General features: G+C 46.6%; 1 protein-coding gene across 1 annotated transcript in view; it reads left to right on the top strand.

Annotated features, from left to right (window-relative positions):
- The first annotated feature begins 12,180 nt into the window (after positions 1-12,180).
- CD164L2 (CD164 molecule like 2) overlaps positions 12,181-23,887 on the top strand; it is a 62,243-nt gene continuing 50,536 nt past the window's right edge. The window contains exon 1 of the mRNA XM_056846446.1: positions 12,181-12,256. Within this exon, the coding sequence (XP_056702424.1) occupies positions 12,181-12,256 (76 nt within the window). The remainder of the gene's footprint in view (positions 12,257-23,887) is intronic.

The following is a 23,887-nucleotide window of genomic DNA, read 5'->3' as shown; positions in this document are numbered from 1 at the left end:
TTAATCCTGCAGGTCTTTCCTGATGTTCTTATGCTTTAGTTCCAACTGGTCCATCTTGCTGACAGGAACTGGGGCAAAACTATTATAGGATGGGTAGGCCACACCCACCTTATTTTCTGGTACTCACTGCTGTGCTGATGTGGGGAGAAAAGTACCTCTGCACTTTCTTCTTGAAGATGACAACTAGGTCCCTTTGGGGCTTTGGTTGCGCTGTCATGTTGCCGTTTAGATTTTAGAGCTTTTGGCTGCTATTTATAACACCCTTGCAGGTTTGCATCAGGAAAGCCTTTGATTCGCATTTTATTCATTTGGAGGTGATATTATTATTAGCTTTTTGTTGCCAAAGCTATAATTAGTTATTGTGTAACCAGTCACTCTTGGCTGATGTGTTGTTTGCCTTTCTCAGCCATTGCTACCTATTTGCCAACACAATTTGCTCCCTGTTTGCACCCGCCTTCATTTGCATTACATCATCTATGCTATGAAAGAGGGAACCTGGCAGCTGGAATCTACCACGGTGTTGTGTGCTTTCTTTCCCTGGCTATAATGAAAAGAGAAAAGGGATGGTGGAAAAGCTCAGGGCATGCGAAAATCTAAAAATCTACTAGTCTGGAGTTAATACTTCATAAACAGTGTGTGGGGGGGAACCCCTACTGGTAATGTATATGCAAAACACCTGAAAGGGGAGGAGTTGTGGCTTATTGTCAGAGCATCTGCTTTTCATCCAAAAGGTCCCAGGTTCAACCCATGGCATTTCCAGTTAGAAAGACCAGGTAGCAGGTGATGTGAAAGCCTGAGACCTTGGAAACCCTCTGCCACAGTCACAGTAGACAGGGCTGACCTTGGTAGACCAAACATCTGACTCAGGATAAGGCAACTTCGTGTATTCCTGTTCATAGGAAGGGGATGTGGGTCAGTGGCAGAGCATTTGTTTTGCATGTGGACGGTCCCACGTTCAGTTTATGACATCTCCAGCTGAAAGGATCAGGAAGGGTACTGGATGAGTGCCCCTTTGACTTGGCAAGAAGTCTGCCTGTTTTTGTAATCTGGTGTCTGTACTCCCATACAAAATGTAGCGGCAAAGGGCTTTTGGAGTACTAGTATAATGTTCTGGAAGGGCTGACCCAAGGCATTGTGAAACCTGAAGCAGAAACCTCAAATGGTCAGGCTGGGATCTGGGAGATCCAAGTTCAGATCCACCCTCTGCCATGGAAGCTTGCAGGGTGACTTTGGCCAGTCACCAGCCTTCAGCCTAACTTAGCTCACAGGGTTGTTGGGGGAATAAAATGGAGCAGAGAGTAAAGTAAGCCATTTTAGATCCCCCTGGGAGACAGAAAAAGGGTATAAACAAAATAAATAAGTCAGTTGGGAAGTGCTCCTGTGGAAGCCTGATTGCCTGGCTCACATTTATTTATAGGAAGCCAGGGTGGTCTAGCGATGAAACTGTCAGATTAGGCCCAGGAAGGCCTGGATCCAAATCCCTGCATAGCCATGAAGCTCCTTTGGCCCATTTTCTCAGCCTCACCTACCTCACAGGGTTGTTGTGAGAATAAAAGAGAGAACAAGGTAGACTGGCTTGAGCTTCTTGGTGGAAGGGTGGAATAAAAATTTACTACACAGAGAGAGGTCTCTGTGGCGCTGGTCAGTGATTGCATCCCAGGGATTATCAGAGCCTTTTTGCCTCCAACTCTTATTCACTTAATTTATACACCACAGCTCTCCTCGATGGGGAACCAAAGTGGCATGCATCATTCTCCCCTCCTCCATTTTATCCCCACAACAACAACAACCCTGTGAGGTAGGCTAGTGTGAAAATGTCTGACTGGCCCAAGGTCACCCAGCAAGCTTCCATGGCAGAGTGGAATTTGAACCTTGGTCTCCTGGATCCTAGTCCAATACTTTAGCTGCTACACTGCCTCTGGTGCTCTCTCTCACACACCATTAATACAACAGCTGCCAAACGTCACTACACAACCCTTTTATCACTGCCTTTAATTTACTTTCTGAAGGCCAGAACCCTGGAGTTAGTCCTCTTGTGCACTCTTCCATAGATCTTCAGTGTCAGCCAGTTTCTCTTATTAAAAAGGTAAAGGTCCCCTGTGCAAGCACCGGGTCATTCCTGACCCATGGGTTGACATCACATCCCAATGTTTACTAGGCAGACTTTTGTTTACGGGGTGGTTTGCCGTTGCCTTCCCCAGTCATCTTCCCTTTACTCCCAGCAAGCTGGGTACTCATTTTACCAACCTCGGAAGGATGGAAGGCTGAGTCATCCTTGAGCCGGCTACTTGAAACCAACTTCCGTCGGGATCAAACTCAGGTCATGAGCAGAGCTTGGACTGCAATACTGCAGCTTACCACTCTGTGCCATGGGGCTCTTCTCTTATTACAAAGATAATAAGAGCTGAATTCTGTGTGTGCGCAACATACGATCATCTGTTTAAAATAACTCCTCTGGGGGTTGGGAGGGGGAGATCTTTCAAAATTGAAGTATCCTAATTTTGTTTGTGATACATCACTGGCCCCGTGCGTATACACACACGACTGTGACTGTACCACTTTAGCAAATGAAATGCAATTCTCTTCCCTAGCTATAGCACGTAGCTTTTGCCAGCGGAATATCAAACAGTACAAGTTATATAATAGCCGACTGCAAGCCATACATGCGTAATTAGATCCCACCAGAGAATGTAGGCAGGCAGTGGAAAGGATCACCCTTTGAAGTGTTTCGGGAACGACATTTAGAACTCTCCCGTATGCATAATAGATACATTTTTGCCTTGAAATGACACCAGGGCTCTGTGCTTGATCCAGTTGTAGGTGGTATCACAGATCTATTTACAAAGGCACCAGCAACTAGCAGCTCTTCCCTAGTTGGAGCGCTGAAGTTTTTGATTGCACCGGAATGGCTGGAGAGCGAGGAGCTGTCTGTGGTGCTGAATATCTTTCCCTGAGTCTGCATGCTGGACCGAAGGCCTCAACAGCCCCAGGAGTGACCTTACCTTGAAGCAATGGCTTTGGTTGGTAAATTTCAGAGGGGAGGGCATTCTCCTCCTGCCCCAATCTCACCCCCCCTACTGTGGCTGAAATGCAGCAAGCAGACCTTGTTCCCCTAGGTATTTCAATTTTCAACCTCCTGTCAAAGGAAAATTGGTATGTAATCTTTTCTTTATGAATTATGCACAATTATATACAGCCTAAAAACAAGAGTTGGATCCCAACGGAAGTCGGTTTCAGGTACCTGGCACAAGGTCGACTTAGCCTTCCATCCTTCTGAGGTCGGAAAAATGAGTACCCAGCTTGCTGGGGGTAAAGGGAAGATGACTGGGGAAGGCACTGGCAAACCACCCCGTAAATATAGTCTGCCTAGTGTGGAAGCCAGCGTAGTGTAGTGGTTAAGAGTAGTGGTTTGGAGCAGTGGAGTCTGATCTGGAGAACCGGGCTTGATTCCTCATTCTACCACATGAGTGGCGGAGGCTAATCTGGTGAACCAGGTTGGTTCCTCACTCCTACACATGAAGCCAGCTGGGTGACCTTGGGCAAGTCACAGCTCTCCCAGTCCCACCTACCTCACAGGGTGTCTGTTGTGGGGAGGGGAAGGGAAGGTGATTGTAAGCTGGTTTGAGTCTCCCTTAAGTGGTAGAGGAAGTTGGCATATAAAAACCAACTCTTCTTCTTCTCCTCCTCCTCCTTGTCGGGATGTGACATCACCCCCATGGGTCAGTAATGACCTGGTGCTTGCACAGGGGACTACCTTTACCATTAAAAACAAGAGCGAACAAGAAGGTGGTATGGAAAATACTGAGTGTGTATGTGTGTGCTGTCAAGTCACGGCTGGCTTATGGCAACCCCTTAGGGTTTTCAAGGCAATAGAATCAGGAATCTCTGAGGCTCAGGAACCAAGTGCAGTGAAGGAGACCCTTGGAAGGGGAGAATAGTGAGGTCCAGCGAGATCAAATAGCCATCAACACCACTATGGATCCTCCCCATGGTGCATTTATTGGTGTTGCTCTCAGTTGGAAGTGGAGTGTGTATTTGTGTATGTAAGAACAGGAAGGTAACACAAGCATGAGGTTTCAATTAGCATAGAATTGGGGGGAGATGGTATACACTGCTGTTTCAGTTTGCAGCCATTGTTGTGTTTATTTTGCACTTTCCAGTTGTTTAGCTCTCAAGGAGACTAAAAAAACAAGAAATCTGCAGCACAGGGGGCAAAAAATTACTTTAACAGTAAAGTGGTTCCCACTCTATGCCAATCACAACAGCAGCAAATCCAGGCCGCACCAGATCAGACAGGAGTCTCTACACAGCCAGGCTTTGTAAATTAAACAAAAGGGGGAACTGGCTGGTGAGGACTGGGAATGCTTCAAGTGGTACTGCATGTTCAGAGCAGCTGCCAATTCAGCCATTATGGAGAACACAGGTTGGGTCCAGGGTCCCTCTCCACCCCATGTCCTGGATAACAGAGATGCATCAGTCACGGTTTTCAATTGCTGGGCATATAGTGCCCAATTCAGATCATGACAACCCGCTCCTCTGCACCATTTTGTTTGACCCAAAATGGTCTAAAGGTCTGTTGGGGAAACCCTCAAGAGTACATGTTGAAGGGGGAAAAGAGAGGGTGGGAGGGAGAAATAAGCCTGCATGTGCCCCAAGGAGCACATAGAATCCCGGAGAGAAAGATTTTGGGGAGGTGGTGCTGGCCATTGTTCCCCTCTCTTCAAAGGCCTTCAACCCTGACCATTTCTAACACGTAAGTAAAAGTGGCATAACGATACAATAAAAAACAAACATTGTAAATAAACAGACTGAGAGCAAGATACAAGAAGAAATTCAGCACAATCCCATTGCTTGAGTCGTTCTCCTTGCCATCAAGTGTTTTAAACCCTGCAATTTAGAAGGGGAGAAATAGTGAGTGGGGTGGGGGGAGGGAAGGGTTAAGTGCCCCCCCCTGCTTGTTTTCCTCTTAAGCCTTGCTGCCCTGCTTGCCAGGCAGAGAACTGGACAGGCGTAAGCCCAATGCTCCTTTGACTCTACACCACACTGGCTCCCACACTGACATGTGAGATTGCGGTGTGTGGCAAGCACCCTTGACAGGAGGCCAATCGGTACTCTCTGATTTGTTCTCCCAGCCCTGATTTCTCTGTGCCTCCTTTTCTCACCACAAAAGGACAGCACATGTTCCCATTCAGAACATCCCCATTTCTGACCGTCCCTGCACACTGTGATGCTGTTATTTGGCTACGGTCACAATGTGCTCTATGCTCTCTGGACTTGACTGAACCATGCATCAGAGCACCATTGAGCCTGTGTCAATGCCATAAGCACAACAGAATCATAGAAACACAGAGTTGGGAGGGGCCATACAGGACATCTAGTCCAACTCCCTGCTTAATGCAGGATCATAGAGCATCCCTGATTAATGTTTGTCCAGCCTCTGCTTAAAGACTGCCAGTGAGAGGGAGCTCACCACCTCCCTAGGTAGCTGATTCCACTGTTGAACAACTCTCACTGTAAAAAATATTTTCATAATATCCAGCTGGTACCTTTTTGCTTGCAATTTAAACCCATTATTTCAAGTCCTGTCCTCTGTTGCCAACAGGAACATCTCCCTGCCCTCCTCTGACAGCCCTTCAAATACTTGAGAGCAATCATGTCCCCCTTCAACCTCCTCTTCTCCAGAATGAACATTCCCAACTCCCTCTGCCTTTCTCCAACTAAACATTCCCTCCCTCTCTCCAAAGACTGTTGAAGATCCACTGGGGATGATGGACCTGCAGGGATAAACTCATTATCACCGTTTTTCTAATGTGGGAGATGGAAGCTAACTCTCCAGTGGTATCTGAAATTCCTATAGTTCCTACATTACTAAGGCTGTGTTGGGCTCAAATATGAAACATACAGAGAAAGGAAAAGTGGTTGGTGGGGGGGGGGCTTCTTTGAATCACACTGGTGCCCCTGTTAACTCCCCCCCCAGTTTTAAACTGCCCATCTTGTTAGTGAATTTGCTGCTCCAGAAAAAAATGGAAGAAAGAGCATCTGTGCTCAGCCACATGGTGTTGGCAGTTCTGTATTGTGTAGGTGTGGTGGGATGATCGCTCTGGGACAACCTAGCTTGCTGGTTCAGGTAAGTGCATGGGCTGCTGAAGAAGGATACCTCTGTCTGTGTTGTAACCCACATCTGAGGAGGTGAGCTGTGACTCACAAAAGTTCATATTGAAATTATTGTTTAGTCTTTAAGGTGCCCTGACCTGGATGGCTCAGGCTAGCCTGATCTTCTCAGATCTCAGAAGCTAAGCAGGGCCGGTCAGTAATTGGATGGGAGGCCACCAAGGAATAACAGGGTCATTATGCAGAAGAAGGCAATGGAAACCACCTCTGTGAGTCTCTTGCCTTGGAAACCCTACTGGGTTGCCATATGTCGGCTGCAACTTGACGGCACTTTACACACACTTTACACACACATGTGCCTCTGGAGTTTTGTTTTATTTTACCCAGCAAAAAGCCTCACATGGTAGAATCCTCTCCAGACCATACTATTTCCAACTGCTAGCAAGAGACTGGATTTCTGAAAATGCCCCCATATTAAAAAAGGGAAAAAGTCCCTGAACATAGAAAACTGGGCAAAGCCAAAAAGCCTTTACTCTTGATGGCTTTGCTTTGTTTTCCTTTCCTTGTATAGGCAATCAAGAGACCTGTTGTCCAAGCTGCCTGGCCCTCCTGTGAGTTGGTTACGAAGCAGGACAGATGGGTGAAGTGGAAGCAGGATTCCCTCCCCACTGTGCCTCAGAGAATATGCCACTCCCATGATTTTGCTGGACACATCGCTCAGTCTTACTAGAGCATTGTGGTGTGGAAGGGTACCGCTGAAAGATTTTGTGGGGGGAAACATTTTCTCAGCTTTGTTAATAACCTTCCTCCATCAAAGTCTAGACTTATCCAAAAAGGGCAAGAGTCCAGTAGTACCTTAAAGACTAACAAAAATATTTTCTGGTAGGGTATGAGCTTTCGTGAGCCACAGCTCACTTCTTCAGTTCTGAAGAAGTGAGCTGTGGCTCACGAAAGCTCATACCCTACCAGAAAATATTTTTGTTAGTCTTTAAGGTGCTACTGGACTCTTGCCCTTTTTGACTACTACAAACAGACTAACACGGCTACCCACTTTGAATTATCTTCATAGACTTATCCAGTTCTCCTTTCCTCCATTTTACCCACCGTGTTAGATAGGTAAGGCTGAGCTAGAATAACTAGCCCACAATCATCGAGGAAGCTTCATAGTGGAGTGGAGATTTTTTTTTTAATAAATTTTTTATTTTTTTTCCAAATAATCATTATACATTCCATTACACATTTTAAAAAGTATAGTTCTTTAACTTCCCCTCCCCCCTCCTCTGATCTTTTAGTTAACATTTTTTTTCTCTTTGTATTGTTTTTCTAATTCAGTTATAACAAAAACCGTCAATATCCAATATATCCGTTCTGAAATAGATCAAAATACATTTGTTAATATCACATTTAAATTCATTTTTACAATAATTAGTCCATGCCTCCCTATAGTGGAGTGGAAATTTGATCTGGGGTCACTTAGATCCTAGTCTGATGCTCTAACCACTGCATCACACTGGCATAAAAAAAGAAGAAGCCAAAATAGCAATTTGAATTGTGTCTGGAAGTCTCTAGGAAGCCAGTGCAAATGCTATCTATTCCCACAAACTCTTCCCTTTCCCCATCCAAAGATCTTCAAATCCCACTGATGCTTCTCAACAGTATCAGGGGCAGCCCCTGGTAGAGCAAATGGCAGTCATCTTACTTTGAAGTTACAAAAGTCATGAATGATGATCACTAACCCAGCTATCCCACCATATGTGGGTGAAGAAAGACAGCTTTGGCCACTGCAGTAACTGGGGCTGCAGAGATACACAGAGGGCTAAGCTAGTATCTCGGTGACCTGAGTTCCAGTCTATATTCTGCCACAAAACTCACAGGGTGTTCTTGGGTCATATGCTGTCAAGTTGACTTATCTCACAGAGTGCTTGTTGTGAGGATAAAATGGAGGAGAGACACACGTGTGTTGCCCTAAAAAGAAGAAGAGTTGGTTTTTACATGCCGAATTTCTCTACCACTTAAAGGAGACTCAAACCGGCTTACAATCACCTTCCCTTCTCCTCCCCAAAACAGACACCCTGTGAAGTAGGTGGTGCTGAGAGAACTCTAAGAGAGCTGTGGCTAGCCCAAGGTCACTCAGCTGGCTTCATGTGTAGGAGTAGGGAAACCAACCCAGTTCACCAGATTAGCATCCGCCGCTCATGTGGAGGAGTGGGGAATCAAACCCGGTTCTCCAGATTAGAGTCCACTGCTCCAAACCACTGCTCTTAACCACTACACCACGCTAAGCTCCTTAGAGGGTAAAAAATACATATTGAGATAGAACAGCCAGCTGCTATTGTCAAGCATATAGAAGAGCAAGGTCTGCTGGGCAAAACCCAACATGGCTTCTGTAAGGGTAGGTCCTGTCTCACTAACCTATTAGAGTTTTTTGAAAGCGTCAATAAGCATGTGGACAGGAATAAGCCTGTGGATATTGTGTATTTGGATTTCCAAAAAGCTTTTGACAAAGTCCCCCACCAAAGTCTGCTAAGCAAACTTCATAGTCATGGGATAAGAGGACAAGTTCTCTTATGGATTGAGAGCTGGCTGAAAAATAGGAAACAGAGAGTAGGAATCAATGGTCAGTTCTCACAATGGCGGGATGTGAGCAGTGGGGTGCCTCAGGGATCTGTGTTGGGACCGGTGCTTTTCAACCTGTTCATCAATGACCTGGAGTTGGGGTTAAACAGTGAAGAAGCCAAGTTTGCAGATGACACCAAATTATTTAGGGTGGTTAAAACAAAATCGGACTGTGAAGAGGTCCAGAAGGATCTCTACATACTGGAAGAATGGGCATTAAAATGGCAAATGAGATTCAATGTGAGCAAGTGTAAAGTGATGCATATTGGGGCAAAAAATCCCAACTTCACATATTCACAGATGGGATCTGTGCTGGCAGTGACAGACCAAGAAAGGGATCTTGGGGTGGTAGTGGATAGCTCAATGAAGATGTCAACCCAGTGTGCGGCTGCAGTAAAAAAGGCAAATTCCATGCTGGCCATAATTAGATGAGGAATAGAGAATAAAACTGCTGATATCATCAGCAAATCTATGGTGAGACCACACTTGGAATACTGTGTACAGTTCTGGTTACCACACCTAAAAAAGGATATTACAGAGCTTGAGAAGGTGCAGAAAAGAGCAACCAAAATGATTAGGGGACTAGAGCAACTGTCCTATGGGGAGCGGTTAAGACGCTTAGGGCTGTTTAGCTTGGAAAGAAGGCTGCTGAGGGAAGACATGATAGAGGTCTATAAAATTATGCATGGTTTGGAGAGAGTGGACAGGGAGAAGTTTTTCTCCCTCTCCCATAATACTAGAACACGGGGTCATCTGCTAAAGCTGGAGGGTGAGAGATTCAAAACAGATAAAAGGAAGCATTTTTTCACACAACACATAGTTAAATTGTGGAACTCTCTGCCCCAGGATGTGGTGATGGCTGCCAGCTTGGAGGGCTTTAAGAGGGGAGTGGACATATTCATGGAAGAGAGGGGTATTCATGGCTGTTAGAATGGATACTAGTCATGCTGCATACCTATTCTCTCTAGTATCAGAGGAGCATGCCTATTATATTAGGTGCTATGAAACGCACGCAGGGCAATGCTGCTGCACTGCAGTCGTCTTGTTTGTGGGCTTCCTAGAGGCACCTGGTTGGCCACTGTGTGAACAGACTGCTGGACTTGATGGGCCTTGGTCTGATCCAGCAGGGCCTTCCTTATGTTCTTATTGTTTGTGCACAATGTAAGGCAGGGTATCAGAAATTTCATATTCTCAGTCCCTTCTCCCCCATGCTAGTACAGTTGGAATAACTTATGCAAAATATATAAGCCAATGTGGTGTAATAGAGTGTCAAACCCTGAGATCTAGAAGACCCGGGTTCAAATGCCCACTCTGCCCTGGAAGATGATCTTGAGTTAATCATATATTCTCAGCCTAAACTACTTCCAAGGGTGGTTGTGAGGATAAAATAGAGCACAGGAGAATGATGTTAAGCTGTTTTGGGGAGAAAGGTGAAGTACAAATGAAGTAAGCAAGTATAAGTAAAAGTGCTTGTGTTGCATAAGATATTTGGATCGCAGAAATGGTTCAACTGGTGCACAATCCGCAGCCACTTGTTTCTCGGTCATAAATTGCACTTAATGTTTCCTCTGATTATAGGCTGATGTCACCTTTTCCTATTTTAAAGAACTTTTCCTTCTCTGTTGCTATTCCCCCCACTGCCTGTGAATTAATCAAAGACCCTGGGGAGAAGTAAGCCCTGCTTTATTCCCCCCCTTTAAATCTCTTAACAACTGTTTTGCTTCTGAAAATAGTAACAGCTAACTCCTCCTGCAATTAAGCACTTACTTTCTTGAGGCAGGCAGCTGGCACTCTGTGCCAACATTTCTAAGTGTGCGTGTGTTGTTTTAAGAGGTAGCCCCATGTACAGTAACACTGAGGCATTGCAAAAAGGGAATGGATATGCCACATCTCAAGCTGCAGAAGCATTCTTATTGGCAATAGAGGATCTGCATGGGAGTTTTCTCCATGCTTTCCTGCACCAGCCACATTCCCCCTGCCTTTTTCCCCATTGGAGGGGCTTCTTAAAAGACTGGGGACTGCAATATCCTTACAGTGCTAGGGCAATTATTGATCTCCCCCCACCCCAAAAAAAGCCCTCCATTGTTGAAGAGAGGGAAAGGGCAACTGCAAAGGGCAGGAAAATGAGGCTGATGTGGGCAGGACCTTTGAAAAGGCAAACTTTCTCATCCTGCAAGCATGCAACACTTGGACTTTCGGGGAGGGGGAAAGGAAGCAAAGCAGGTTTGGGAAAGATCAGAGCAAAGTAGGGGGGCAACCTTGAAACAGGACAGGGGTTGATGTCAGCTGGATGTTCCTCCCAAAAAGTACTCCAGTTTGGAAGCTAAGGTGGAGCAAAGCCTCCATGTGGGTGCTCACAAAAAGAATCCCCCAAAGTCTTGGGAGGTTGGTTGGGGCGGCAGAAAGACTTGCAAAAGGCTAGTGGGCAAGTTGCCTAGTTGGGAGGGGGGGTCTGAAGGCGGGTCTCCTCAGCCCAAGTTCAGTGCTCTGCCCCCCAGCCCCACTTTACACTGCAGCTCCTATATACAAACTTCTTTATGCCGCAAGAGCCCCCGGGTTCCAAGCATTATCTGATCAGATGTTTGTGCTGGAGCATTCATCTGGCCCCTTCTGGGGAAATCACCCTTCTTCTTGGCTCCAGAAAAATCTAGATACCTAGTTACCCCTGCAGCTTATTTCTCCCATTTGGAATTTATCAACTATAGGAAGGGCTACACTAGTCTAGCCAGATGTCATGATCCAAGATCAGAAAGGCTATGCCCTTGCAGGTCAGGAGACATCGAAACCACCAAAAATGTATTGTTCATCTGTCTGTTGTTATCATGAGGCCCGTATTAAATTAATTGCTCCCCTGATCAGTGGATTCCCAGATAAGCCAGTAGAGTTCCTGATTAAGAGGCTCCTAATGGGTGAAACTCCACACTTTTCACTCCCAACTGCCAAATTTTGTGCCATGGCAATCAAAACTCGCAAAAATAGGAAGAAAAAAAAAAGATTAAACCTTGCTATACTTTTAGAAATATTAAGACTTTAAGTTAATTCTCATGATACGTTTTAATATTTTACATTTTAATATCATTAGTCTTTTATCTAATTTTGTAATGTACGTTAGTTTTCCAGTTCTATTAAGTCAGATCATTTTATGTATCAACTTTTGGCTGGTCAAACAGACCATATCAGTAAATACAACAAATACATCCGGCCCCTTCCCTCCTTTCCATTGCCATCTGTCTCATCGCTGCCCCCCACTATCCTGCGGCAAAACGATGTTCCCCTTTGGTATTTAAGCGGGAGGGGAAATTGCGCGGCTCTTGCCAGGCTCATGGCTCAGGTGCGTTTCACGCTCCGAAGGAAAGGGCATTCATGAGCCCCCCCCCCCCCGCTGCGGTCTTGCAGAAGTGCCCTTCGCCCCGGCGATTAAACGTAACTCACTGCAGAAGATGAATCGCCGGGATGGAGAAGATTAAGTCCCACCTGCAGGTGGGTGTGCGTGAGACATCGCAGCACTTCTGGGGGTTTCGACGTGACGGTATCCCTCGATGGATGGATGCCTCCCCCCCCCCCCCCCCAGGCCAGGGCTGTTTACTCATTAGGGCTGCCTGGCCGAAGTGCTCCCCGGTTGGCTGTTAAGGCTGAGAGTGCTGCGGGGGTAGTGGGGGGGGGGTGTGTGTGCACATGTGCGGCAGCCAGCCGAGGGGAGCGAGCGCATGGAAAGCGCATGCCTGGGTTATGACAAGCGAGGCTGCTTTGGCGTAATCCGTGAATCAGAGCGAGCCGGCTGTGACTCAACACTCTGCGGAGACCTTGTCGCTCGGATGTCCCCGGGAGCGCGAAGGCTCTCGCCAGCCATCGACGCTTGACTTCACGCCTGTCTTGACCCTTCCAGGGCGTCCTCGGCGGGTCTCCCTCTCTTCCTCCATCGAGTGGGCAAGAGGGGATTTGCCGCTCTCTAGATGCACATTTCCCCCCATCCGAATACTCAAAACTCTGCATGAGGGGTTTATTGTTCAACATTTATGCAGGGTCGATTTTTCTCCTCGCTCAATGCTGGGTTTTTTGTTTTTTTTTTAAAAACCCGACCTTTAAAATGATTATTCACGGTCCCGATGCAAGAGGAGAAAGTCAAACTAATTCCACCCCCCCACACACACACACACACACACACTCGCCTGCTCCTTCGTTCGTTCGTTTGCATAGCCATTAGCAATAGTCGTTTGCAAAGCTAAGCCGCGGCTGGGATTTTGCACGCTTCCTTCAGTGAATGCTTCAATGCAGGGGCGGATTAAACACTAAAGGTCTCGTTAAAGGGGCTCTTAAAAATGCGAAGCAGGTATGTGCCTGCTTCGCAGTGAAGTGATGGTTCAGGGTGAAGAAATCAAAAAAATATGCAGGGCACTTCAGCCTGGAACTCGCTGCTATTTACCAAGCATAAACGGCTGCTGAGTTTTGAGAATTCGGATGGGGAAAATGTGCATCTAGAGAGCGGCAAATCCCAGGCAAAACCTCCCATGCATAAATGATAACGAGAGGCATCTTCTGTGGGGTTTATTTCAATGTGCATCCCAGGGTAGTTCCCAAACCCTTCCCCTTTTCAGACTCTATCTACAGGTGCAGCAGAACCAAATTATAGACTCTTATTAGTTAAAAGTATTTCTTATTATTTCAAATGCTCACTCCGTTGTTGTTTAATTACCCGTCTTTAGAATGCTAGCATGTGGGAATACATTCTTGTCTGGAACATGGGTCTTACTAGATTTCTGTGTGCAAGGAGGTATTGTTTCCCTCACAGGATAGCCGATTAAAGCCAAAAATGCCCACACTGGCATGCTGATGTGGGGCAGCCCAGGAAATCACACATCTAGTAATTCTGCAAGAGGTGTAGATCAGTTCCTTGGGGAGAGATAAAGAAGGCAAAGGCTTTTAAAAGTATGGCTTGTTCTTAATTTGGGTTGCCACCTGGGGCAGTCTTTCTCCTTGCCAGAAAACCACTTGCCTGGTGGATTCTGTTTTTTTCACCCCAGGGAGAATCTCCACAGAAATGCCACATGTGGCAGTTAACATGGGGAAGGGATTCGGTTGATGGGATGGGCCATTCTGTGCAGGGATCAGCTCTCACAGGGTCATGAGACCACATGGAACCACGTGGAACCATTTCCAGTTTCTGCCATGAAAGGAGAGTGGCTGCAACCACAACATCCCTGAGATGTAGAGGAGAAACACACCAGAAATCCTTAGTGCCATGGAGGAAGGGCAGGGTCCAAGAATAAAAACTTGGGGCCCCTATAAGAAAGCGTTTGTGCACTGTAAGCAATTGGAACTCCATTCCTGGTCCCTTCATCTACCTTTGATTTTTTTAAACTCACAAAGAACTGAGCAGACTAATTTCCCCTTCTGCCTCCCATTTTGCTTGAAATAGCCCTTAGCATTTTAAGCTTCCTGACGCATGTTCAGTTCTCCTCAGGCTGTTTTGGTTTCCTTAACGTTAATTCTCTTTCTCCAACCACTGGCCCATCTGTGTGTGTGGGGAGGGCAGTATTTCTTTTGATTTCATAGCCTGTTTACAAAATCCTGCTTATCTACATAACTGAGGAGTCCCTTGGGTATGTAGAAACTCCATTTTTGTCTGTGGGAAGCCTGTTTTTGTGATTAGGAGGGCAACTAACCACTTTTACTCTTTGCTTTAGTGAGAACTGCCCGGATTAAGGTCTGAGAGCCAGTGTGGTGTAGTGGTTAAGAGCAATGGTTTGGAGCGGGGGACTCTTAAGAACCGGGTTTGATTCCCCACTCCTCCACATGAGCTGCGGAGGCTAATTTGGTGAACCGGTTTGGTTTCCCCACTCCCACACATGAAACCAGCTGGGTGACCTTGGGCTAGTCACACTGTCTCAGCCCCACCTACCTCACAGGGGTCTGTTGTGGGGAGGGAAAGGGAAGGTGATTATAAGCCGGTTTGAGTCTTCCTTAAGTGGTAGAGAAAGTCAGCATATAAAAACCAACTCTTCTGCTTATTCTTCTGACATACCAATGCTGCTGGGTTAGGCCTGAGAATCTTAACCGTGCTGCTGTCAACTGCAGTGTTTTCTTATGCTTCTTCATGTGCCTGTGATTCTATGCAATGTTGAAAGCAATGTGGTTGTTGCACAAATATGTATGTTCATGAGCATAAAGGTATAGCAAGAGTGATTATTTTATTTACTGAGATATTTGTACCCTGCTTTACTCCCGAAACGGGACACAAAGTGTTTTATAAATATTGTTCTCTACTCCTCTGAACAATGACCCTGTGAGGTAGGTTACACTCAGAGTTGTGACAGGCCCAACAGCACCCAGTGAACTTCCATGGCAGAGTGAGGGATTTGAACTGGGGTCTCCCAGTTCCTAATCTAATCATTGCCCCAAACTGGCAGTATAAGGAAATATAGCAAGAAGGTGGCAGATCTTGGGACCCAAGAAACTGAGGCACATTAGTGATCCCAAGATGTAACCCCTGTCCCTTTTTAAACCAAACTCTGATGAGACCCATTGAAGGCAGCATTGTGTAGTAGTCAGAGTACTGGACTAGGGTCTGGGAATCATAGAATCATAGAGTCGGAAGGGACCACCAGGGTCATCTAGTCCAACCCCCTGCACAATGCAGGAAATTCACAACTACCTCCCCCCCACAACCCCAGTGACCCCCTACTCCATGCCCAGAAGATGCCCAAGATGCCTTCCCTCTCATGAACTGCCTAAGGTCATAGAATCAGCATTGCTGACAGATGGCCATCTACCCTCTGCTTAAAAACCTCCAGGGAAGGAGAGCTTACCACCTCCCAAGGAAGCCTGTCCCACTGAGGAACTGCTCTGTTAGAAAATTCTTCCTAATGTCTAGACGGAAACTCTTTTGATTTAATTTCAACCCGTTGGTTCTGGTCCGACCTTCTGGGGCAACAGAAAACAACTCGGCACCATCCTCTATATGACAGCCCTTCAAGTACTTGAAGATGGTTATCATATCCCCTCTCAGTCTTCTCCTCTTCAGACTAAACATACCAGCTCCTTCAATCTTTCCTCATAGGAGACTGATTCAAATTCCCACTCATGTCATGGAAGCTTGTTCACGCACTCTCAGTCTAACCTAGTAAGGGTTAGAGGGTAAAATGGAGAAAGGGAGAATATGATAAGCTACTTTGGGTCTCCATTTGGAAGAAAAGTGAAGTACAAATGAAATGAATAATAAATAAGTCTGTTCATTTTATATGTAGGATCTTTATTCCAGTGAGGTCACTCTTGGAGTGCATCTTTATTCCAAACTTGTACCAGCCTTATACCAGTCATACCTTCGCCCAAAGACTCCTAGGAAACAGCGTTTAGCAAAGGTGCTGAACTTTTTCCTTGGGCGATCCCTGGCCTCCACCACCACAGAACGATTGTTCCCAGAGTTCCTCAGAGACAAGGCATGACTATTTGACTCTGTGGCATAGATATGACCCTCTGTGGTAGGAACTCTTATAATAAAACATTCTTATTAATGTAGCCAGAGGATCATTATGACACCTGCCAGAATTCATGGGAAATAGGTCTTGAAAACTAAACAGACTCTCCATGTAAAGAGACAGTATACCTGAAAGGATGAGATTATAAGGCACTGGCAATTATGATTGTGCCTTGTTTTTGAGTGCATAGAAGCACCTGGCTTGCAGCTGCTGGAAACTGAGCCATTTTATTTCTTTAGGAAATTTATCCTCTCCAGAGGCCTGCTCCAGGTGGCTTACAGGCAAAAATGATATAAAACAGCTTACAGGCAAAAATGATATAAAACAAAATCATATAAAACACCATTTATTATCAATATAAAAGCAAAACATAGAATCATAGAGTTGGAAGGGACCACCAGGGCCATCAAGTCCAACCCCCTGCACAATGCAGGAAATTCACAACTACCTCTCCCACACACACACACCCAGTGACCAGAAGATGGCCAAGGTGCCCTCCTCCCTCTCATCATCTGCCTAAGGTCACAGAATCAGCATTGCTGACAGATGGCCATCTAACCTCTTCTTAAAAACCTCCAAGGAAGGAGAGCTTACCACCTCCCGAGGAAGTCTGTTCCACCGAGGAACCGCTCTAACTGTTAGGAAATTCTTCCTAATGTCTAGACGGAAACTCTTTTGATTTAATTTCAACCCGTTGGTTTTGGTCCGACCTTCTTGGGCAACAGAAAACAACTCGGCACCATCCTCTATATGACAGCCCTTCAAGTACTTGAAGATGGTTATCATATCCCCTCTCAGTCTTCTCCTCTTCAGGCTAAACATACCCAGCTCCTTTAACCTTTCCTCATAGGACTTGGTCTCCAGTTTTACAAGTCAGTAAAAACAAACCGAGGGCATACAACAGCATAAAATGCTGCTGTTCTTGATTACAGGGCAGCCTACACAGCTGAGGACAGACGGAAAGCGGGGTTAGGATCAAGCTCCCCCCTCCCTCGTTTATTTATTCATTTTTAAATCGGTGCCTCTTTCCTCATGGCCATGTTTGGGGCTGATCTGCCTTGAGATCTGCAAGCTGAGCTGCTCTGGGCCTCAGTACCCGTGCGGTTCAGCGACAGGCTATTCTGCCAAGGTCTGATCAGCCAGGGAGCTTGTGTGCGGTTCCATAGCAACGGAGAAAATGGCTTTGATGAGGCGGTTGTGTCGGAGGGCAAGATGGGGCTGCCTGGCGTGACTGGCTTCTGACCGTGTCTTGACCCTGCAGAGAAGCCCAGCATGCTCCTAGCGGGGCACCGTGTGCAGTAAACAAGTCAGGTGCTTTTCTGGCTAAGGGGTTGTTCTGGGCTTGGTAACAGACAAAGGAATAATTACAGATGGCCATCTATGGCCTTCCCCTTGGCTGTACTCTGTGAGCTGCAATGGCCAGGGGAGGAGACGGGAGTTCTTTGTCCACTTTTGAAGCGGGATGTCCATTCATGGGGTTAGAAGGGTATAGCTCTGTTTAGGATTGCTCAGGAAGAAGAAAAAGAAGAGTTAGTTTTTACAGCCCAACTTTTCTCTACTGAAAGGAGTCTCAAAGCGGCTTACAATCGCCTTCCCTCCCCCCCACACCACAGCAGGCACCTTGTGAGGTAGGTGGGGCTGAGAGAGTTCTGAGAGAACTGTGACTAACCCAAGGTCACTCAGCAGGCTGCACGCATTGGGGAAACAAACCCGGTTCTCTAGATTAGAGTCTGCTGCTCATGTGGAGGAGCAGGGAATCAAACCCAGTTCTCCAGATTAGAGTCCATCACTCTTCACCACCACATCACACAGACAAATAATCCTTTTATTCAAGTAGTGTTTTGCTTGTACACTATGCTTTCCTATGAAGCAGAGTTCATAGTTGAGGTTTATGTGGCTAACATTGTCTACTGCCCTGGATCGGGGGACTCCCCTCCGTTGTTCTGCCACCCTGTCTCTCCACCAACCAGTCCTCCCGGTATCATCTGGGCTGCCACTAACCACTGTACTCCAGTTTTCTGTAGGGTCATCATTTGAATTACTCTAGGGTGTTGATTTTCTTGCACCATCTTTTATGGTTAGATGTAACGTATCAGATTGATTGTTGTGGTTTTAATTGTTTGAATGTATTGTTGTTCTATTGTGCTGTTGTTAGCTGCCATAAGCCCTGCTAGACAGGGGGAGGGCGGGATATAAATATAATAAATCAATAGAATAAAATTCTCCTTCCTACCCCTCCATCTTTTAAAACTTTTTCTAACATCCAACCTGATGAAAAGTTCTAGTGAGCTCAAAAGCATGCACAATGCTTTGTATCCATTTGGTTGGTGGTAATAAAAAGGCATTACATGAATGTTGTTCTTGTTTTTGGATTCTGCCTGGACCAGTATGGCTCTTGACAAGTTTTTCTGCCTCTCTGAGGCCAGACATTAGCAGACTCAGGCACATGTCGGGGCATCCGGCATCACTTACAGGTGAATGTAAAACATCATCTTTGGTTGCTTAGCAACTGTGACATTTTCCCTTCCTTCCAGTCCCTCCCAACAAGAGAAAATGGTCTGCTGGGAGGCTGAAGGGATCAAATGCGTCTGAGGCTGTTAGCCTTATCCCAATAGCTGGTTGTAAGAAGATGGATGCATTAATTATGCGTCCCTCCAAAGAACTTGGGGAGGCAAGCATGGCTTTTGTAACCCTCATTGAGTCCTCACAACTTCCCTGCTAGGTAGGTTAGGTTGAGAGGCAGTGAGTAGCCCAACACCCCCCAGTGAGTGTCACAGTGGAGCGTAGACAAGAACTCAGTCCTAACCACTGCCCCACACCTCGCTTTGGATCCCAATGTGACCAAAATGTGGGGAAACTGGAAGCTTGTTTGTACCCCAGCCGGCATACCATCTCATGTGTTGTTCTCCCCTCGAGCCCCCATCACACCTCTGCCCTAGATACAGGGTTGCCAAGTGCCTGGAGGGGGAAAAGGCCTTGTTTTTTTCCACAGAGGTTTAATGGGTGGAAATAGGTAGCTGAAGCTTTTCTTGCCATGGAGATAAATAAACAGTACCTAGTAAACAACATCCCAATGAGCTTTTATTAAAGGGATTGGGCATTTTCCTCCAGGCCTGTTGGCAGCCCTCCCTAGATATGAGGGGTTCTCTCTCTCCCCTCTCAGACTTCAAAGTGGTCTCCCCTCCCCATGGGGCTGGCTGACTCCCTGTTCAGATAACAGAAAATAATTTCAAGGGAATGCTTGAGTCAAAAGCGGTCCATCACTCACCCCCCTCTTGTTCAAAACAGCCTCTAGGCCCGCAGGTTTAAAAGTGTCAAGCTGAACTTTGTGGGTCAGGAGGCTGCAAACTTTGTGGAGAGCGGGTTCATCAGGTGATGTCAAAGAAATATCCAAGCCCTGGATCTTTAGAGCATGTTTTTTCCAGAACCCCAATCAAAGCAGAAGGAACTCCCCCCTCTGCGCCCAATCCCAAAACTGTTGCAGGCGCTCCCTGAACCTAACAGTACTGGGGTGTTGTTGTGCAGATCCCAAAAAATACATGCGCATCCAGAAGTTCCCTTTTTCTGGCTGTGAACTTCGTTGCTGCTTTCCACCCTTGAGGAAATCTTCATTACTTCGTTAATTTCCCGAAGCCATAAATAAGGGAATCAGAGCAACCCCATTAAAGTGCTGATTAATATTCTAGGCACCTACCTGGAGAAGCTGCAAAGTACTCCTGCTGAGATCTTTGCGCTCAAGGCGGGAGATTTAGTTAGATGTTGTCAGACAGTGGTGTGTTTGCTCCAGTCTCAGCCCTGCCAGGTTTGCAATGTTTCTTTTTCACTTTTTCATTCTTGACTGTGGCAGAAGGAATAAGGTTTGTAGCTGTTTTTGAATGTTGCCAGGTCCCTCTTTGCCACCGGCAGGAGTTTTTTGGGGCAGAGCCTGAGGAGGGCGGGGTTTGGGGAGGGGAGGGACTTAAATACCATAGAATCCAATTGCCAAAGCAGCCATTTTATCCAGGTGAACTGATCTCTATCGGCTGGAGACCAGTTGTAATAGCAGGAGATCTCCTGCCACCACCTGGAGGTTGGCAACCCTAGACTGGCTGGTGGCCATAGGTGTGACTTGGGCCCTGTGCTGATTTAGTGCCCAAAGCAGCTGCCGTGGGTTGCTTGAACTGAACTGGCCTGGCAAATGACGCTTGCCTGTTGGCTCCGGAGCAGAGAGCTGTCCATCCTTTACCCCACTCCCAGCTTTGAGATCAGCCTCTGGAAGACTCACCCTCCCACTCCTCCCTGAGTCACACCACAAAGCACATCTCATTCTCTAAGGACCGCTGCCAGCTTTGATTAGGATTCTGCATGCCCCCTCCCCCACCCAATGAGCTGTCACAGCAGAGTTGGCATTTGGGGAAAATACCCTGTTGTTGCCTGCCTGCTGCAGAGGATTTTCCCCAAACCAGGGACGACAAGGGCTCGAGGAGCCCACGCGCAGAATCTGAGGCTGAATCTTTGGAGGGTGGGCTTATACCCTGCTAAGGGCCCGCCCTCACCAGGCTCCAGCCATGAATCTCCAGAAATTTCCCAACCTGGAGCTGGCTACCCTAGCAGATGGGGACACCATGAGACCCAACGTGGTGCAGTGGTTAAGAACAATGGTTTGGAGCAGTGGGCTCTGATCTGAAGAATCGGGTTTGATTCTCCACTCCTCCACATGAGTGGCAGAGGCTAATCTGGTGAACTGGGTTGATTCCCCCACTCCTCCACATGAAGCCAGCTGGGTGACCTTGGGCTAGTCACACACTCTCAGCCCCAACTACCTCACAGGGTGTCTGTTGTGGGGAGGGGAAGGGAAGGTGATTGTAAGCCGGTTAGAGAAAGTTGGCATATACAAACTACTACTACTACTTCCTCTTCTTCTTCTTCTTCTTCTTCTTCCTCTTCCTCTTCCAGTCAGCAAGTCCTCTCCTGCTTCAGGGAGACTATTCCAAAGTGAAAACAGCATCTCTCAAGAGGCACTGTGGTTTACTTTGCTCCTGTGATCCCTACACCGGCTTCCTGTCAGTTCCCCCAGGTCCAACACAAACTCCAGGTTCTTAACATCAAACCCTCCATGACTTTGTCCTCCTCTTCCCTCTCTGCCCTTTTGCCAACACAGCCCTGCTCCTAACCTTCATTCCTCCACCGATCCACATGAAGTTGCTATATAAGGAGTCAAACCCTTGGGTTGCCGGGGTCAGCGTTGCATACTGGCAGCTGCTCTCCAAGGTTTCGGGCAGAGGTCTTTCACATCACTTACCAGCTGACCCTTTAGCTCTGTTGCCCTGGCATTGGCCATCTGAGTGGATGAACCTGGTCCCCTAAGTCTGCAGAAAAACCTGTTGCGGTGAGTGTGCCCTCCATCTGCGGGTTTAAGTATCTGCAGGCAGGGGACACACTTCAGAATTAGATATATAACAAGCCATTGCCACAATCTACTGTTCTTCTTAATGTCCAGGTTATTTTTTAAAGTCTCTAGCCCTTTTTTGTTGTAGAAATATATCTTTCCTCCTATATCTGTTGAGTGAAATGGGCTAGAGACTTTGAAAAAAAAAGAAAGCTGGGAATTCTTCAGTCATGCAGTAGATCACAAGAGCCACTGTGGTGTAGTGATTAGAGTGTTGGAGTAGGATCTGAAAGTCCCAAGTTCAAATCCCCACTATGCCATGGACGCTTGTTGGGAGACCTTGGGCCAATCTCACACCCTCAGCCCAACCTACCTCACAGGACTCTTGTGAGGATAAAATGGAGAATGCTGGAAGCCACTCTGGGTTCCTATTGGGGAGAAAAGTGGAGTATAAATGAAATAACTAAAATAACTGAAATTTAACAAGTAAATTTCCCCAGTGGAGGAAAAAGCAGCTCCCCAGGGCCATTTCAAGTCAGGAAAATGGTGTGTATAGGGTTGCCAGGTCCCTCTTCGCCACCGGTGGGAGGTTCTTGGGGTGGAGCCTGGGGAGGGACTTCAGTATCATAGAGTCCTATTGCCAAGGCAGGCATTTTCTCCAGGTGAACTGATCTCTATCGGCTGGAGATCAGTTGTAATAGCAGGAGATCTACAGCTAGTACCTGGAGGTTGGCAACCCTATGTGTATGGGGGAGGCTTAAGTCCTCTGTCCCTTCATGCCATGGTCCTGATCCAGATTGGGCCACTGTACACCGATTCTTAAACCTCTTGTGCCAACTGGACTTTGAGGTAATGTTTAGGTAGACATTTTATGGAAAGGAATTTTAGGCTTAGAAACTTGCCGAAGGTCACCTGGGAGTTCAAAGAGAGCAATGTAGTATAGTAGTAAAGAGCGGTGGTTTGGAGTGGTGGAGTCTGATCTGGAGAACTGGGTTTGATTCCCCACTCCTCCACATGAGCTGCGGAGGCTAATCCGGTGAACTGGATTTGTTTCCCCATTCCTACACAGGAAGCCAGCTGGGTGACCTTGGGCTAGTCCCACTCTCTCAGCCTCACCTACCTCAAAGGGTGTCTGTTGTGGGGAGGGGAAGGGAAGGTGATTGTAAGCCGGTTTGATTCTTCCTTAAGTGGTAGAGAAAGTCGGCACACAAAAAACAACTCTTCTTCTTCTTTAAAGGAGAGGCAAGATTTTAAGTGGGTATTTTTGGTTTACTGTTCTGTGTCCTAACTAGGCTACTTGCGGCTCACAGAAAAAAATTTCTATTATGAGGGAACAGCCTACACTTAGGAAAACATAGGGAGAGCATTTCTGGATGTGTTATATCTCAGTCTCACACTAGAGGGCGATAGTAGCCAACATTGTTAATACAGGGATCTGTTTAGGGGCTTCCAGGATAGGTTTTCTAGAGGGAAGTTCAGAACACGGATATTGAAAAAAGCACCTGCCCTGTAATGTGAAGAGAGCACAATTGTGTTTCTCTGGGAATTTGTGTGTATCTACATGTAGGGTTGCCAATAAGCTTGGGGGGGAAATGTCCTGTCCCTTTATTAAAGGCTTAAATTGTGGAAATGGGCAGTTGAAGCTTTTTATGGCATGGAGGTAGATAACATCACCTGGTAAATAACATCAGTAAGCCTCTCTTAAAGGGGCAGGATGTTTTTCACTTGGTCTGTTGTAGATACATACACATACGCCGTGGTAGGCATCAAGGGTCTTCTCCTCTTTCTCAGATAGGACCATGATGAGTTCTGCCCTGTGGCATAATTTAGCTGCTCTTTTTGAAAGGCATCTAATGTATCGTCATGCCCGTTCACCTAGCAGAATGTCAGTCGCATCCAGTGTGCGGAGGGCTGCCAGGAGATTTTTCCTAGAAGAAATTTTTGTTGTAGGTTTAAAAAACACATTGGAGAGACAGCATAGTGTAGAGGTCACAGGGGACTGTGAAGACCTGAATTCAAATCCCAACTCAAGAGTTCTAAGGTTAAGAGTTTGAACAAATCTTAAACATACTTATTAAGGAAGAAGACTAATTGAACTCAGTGGGGCTTACTGTAGAGTAAACAGGCTTAGGCTTGCATTGTAAGTGACACCAGCCCTGCTGCTTTCCCCCTGTCCGCCCTACCTCACAAGGTTGTTGAGAGGATAAAATGGAGAAGTGCATTGGAAGAAAGGGCAGCACATATGTATTTGGATTTGCAAAGCTTAACTTGTAAGGAGCCCCGTGGTGCAGAGTGGTAAGCTGCAGTACTACAGTCA

The sequence above is a fragment of the Euleptes europaea genome, chromosome 3 (genome assembly GCF_029931775.1).
Source record: "Euleptes europaea isolate rEulEur1 chromosome 3, rEulEur1.hap1, whole genome shotgun sequence".
In the NCBI taxonomy this organism is placed as follows: domain Eukaryota; kingdom Metazoa; phylum Chordata; class Lepidosauria; order Squamata; family Sphaerodactylidae; genus Euleptes; species Euleptes europaea.
This window is presented reverse-complemented; position numbering and strand designations above follow the sequence as displayed.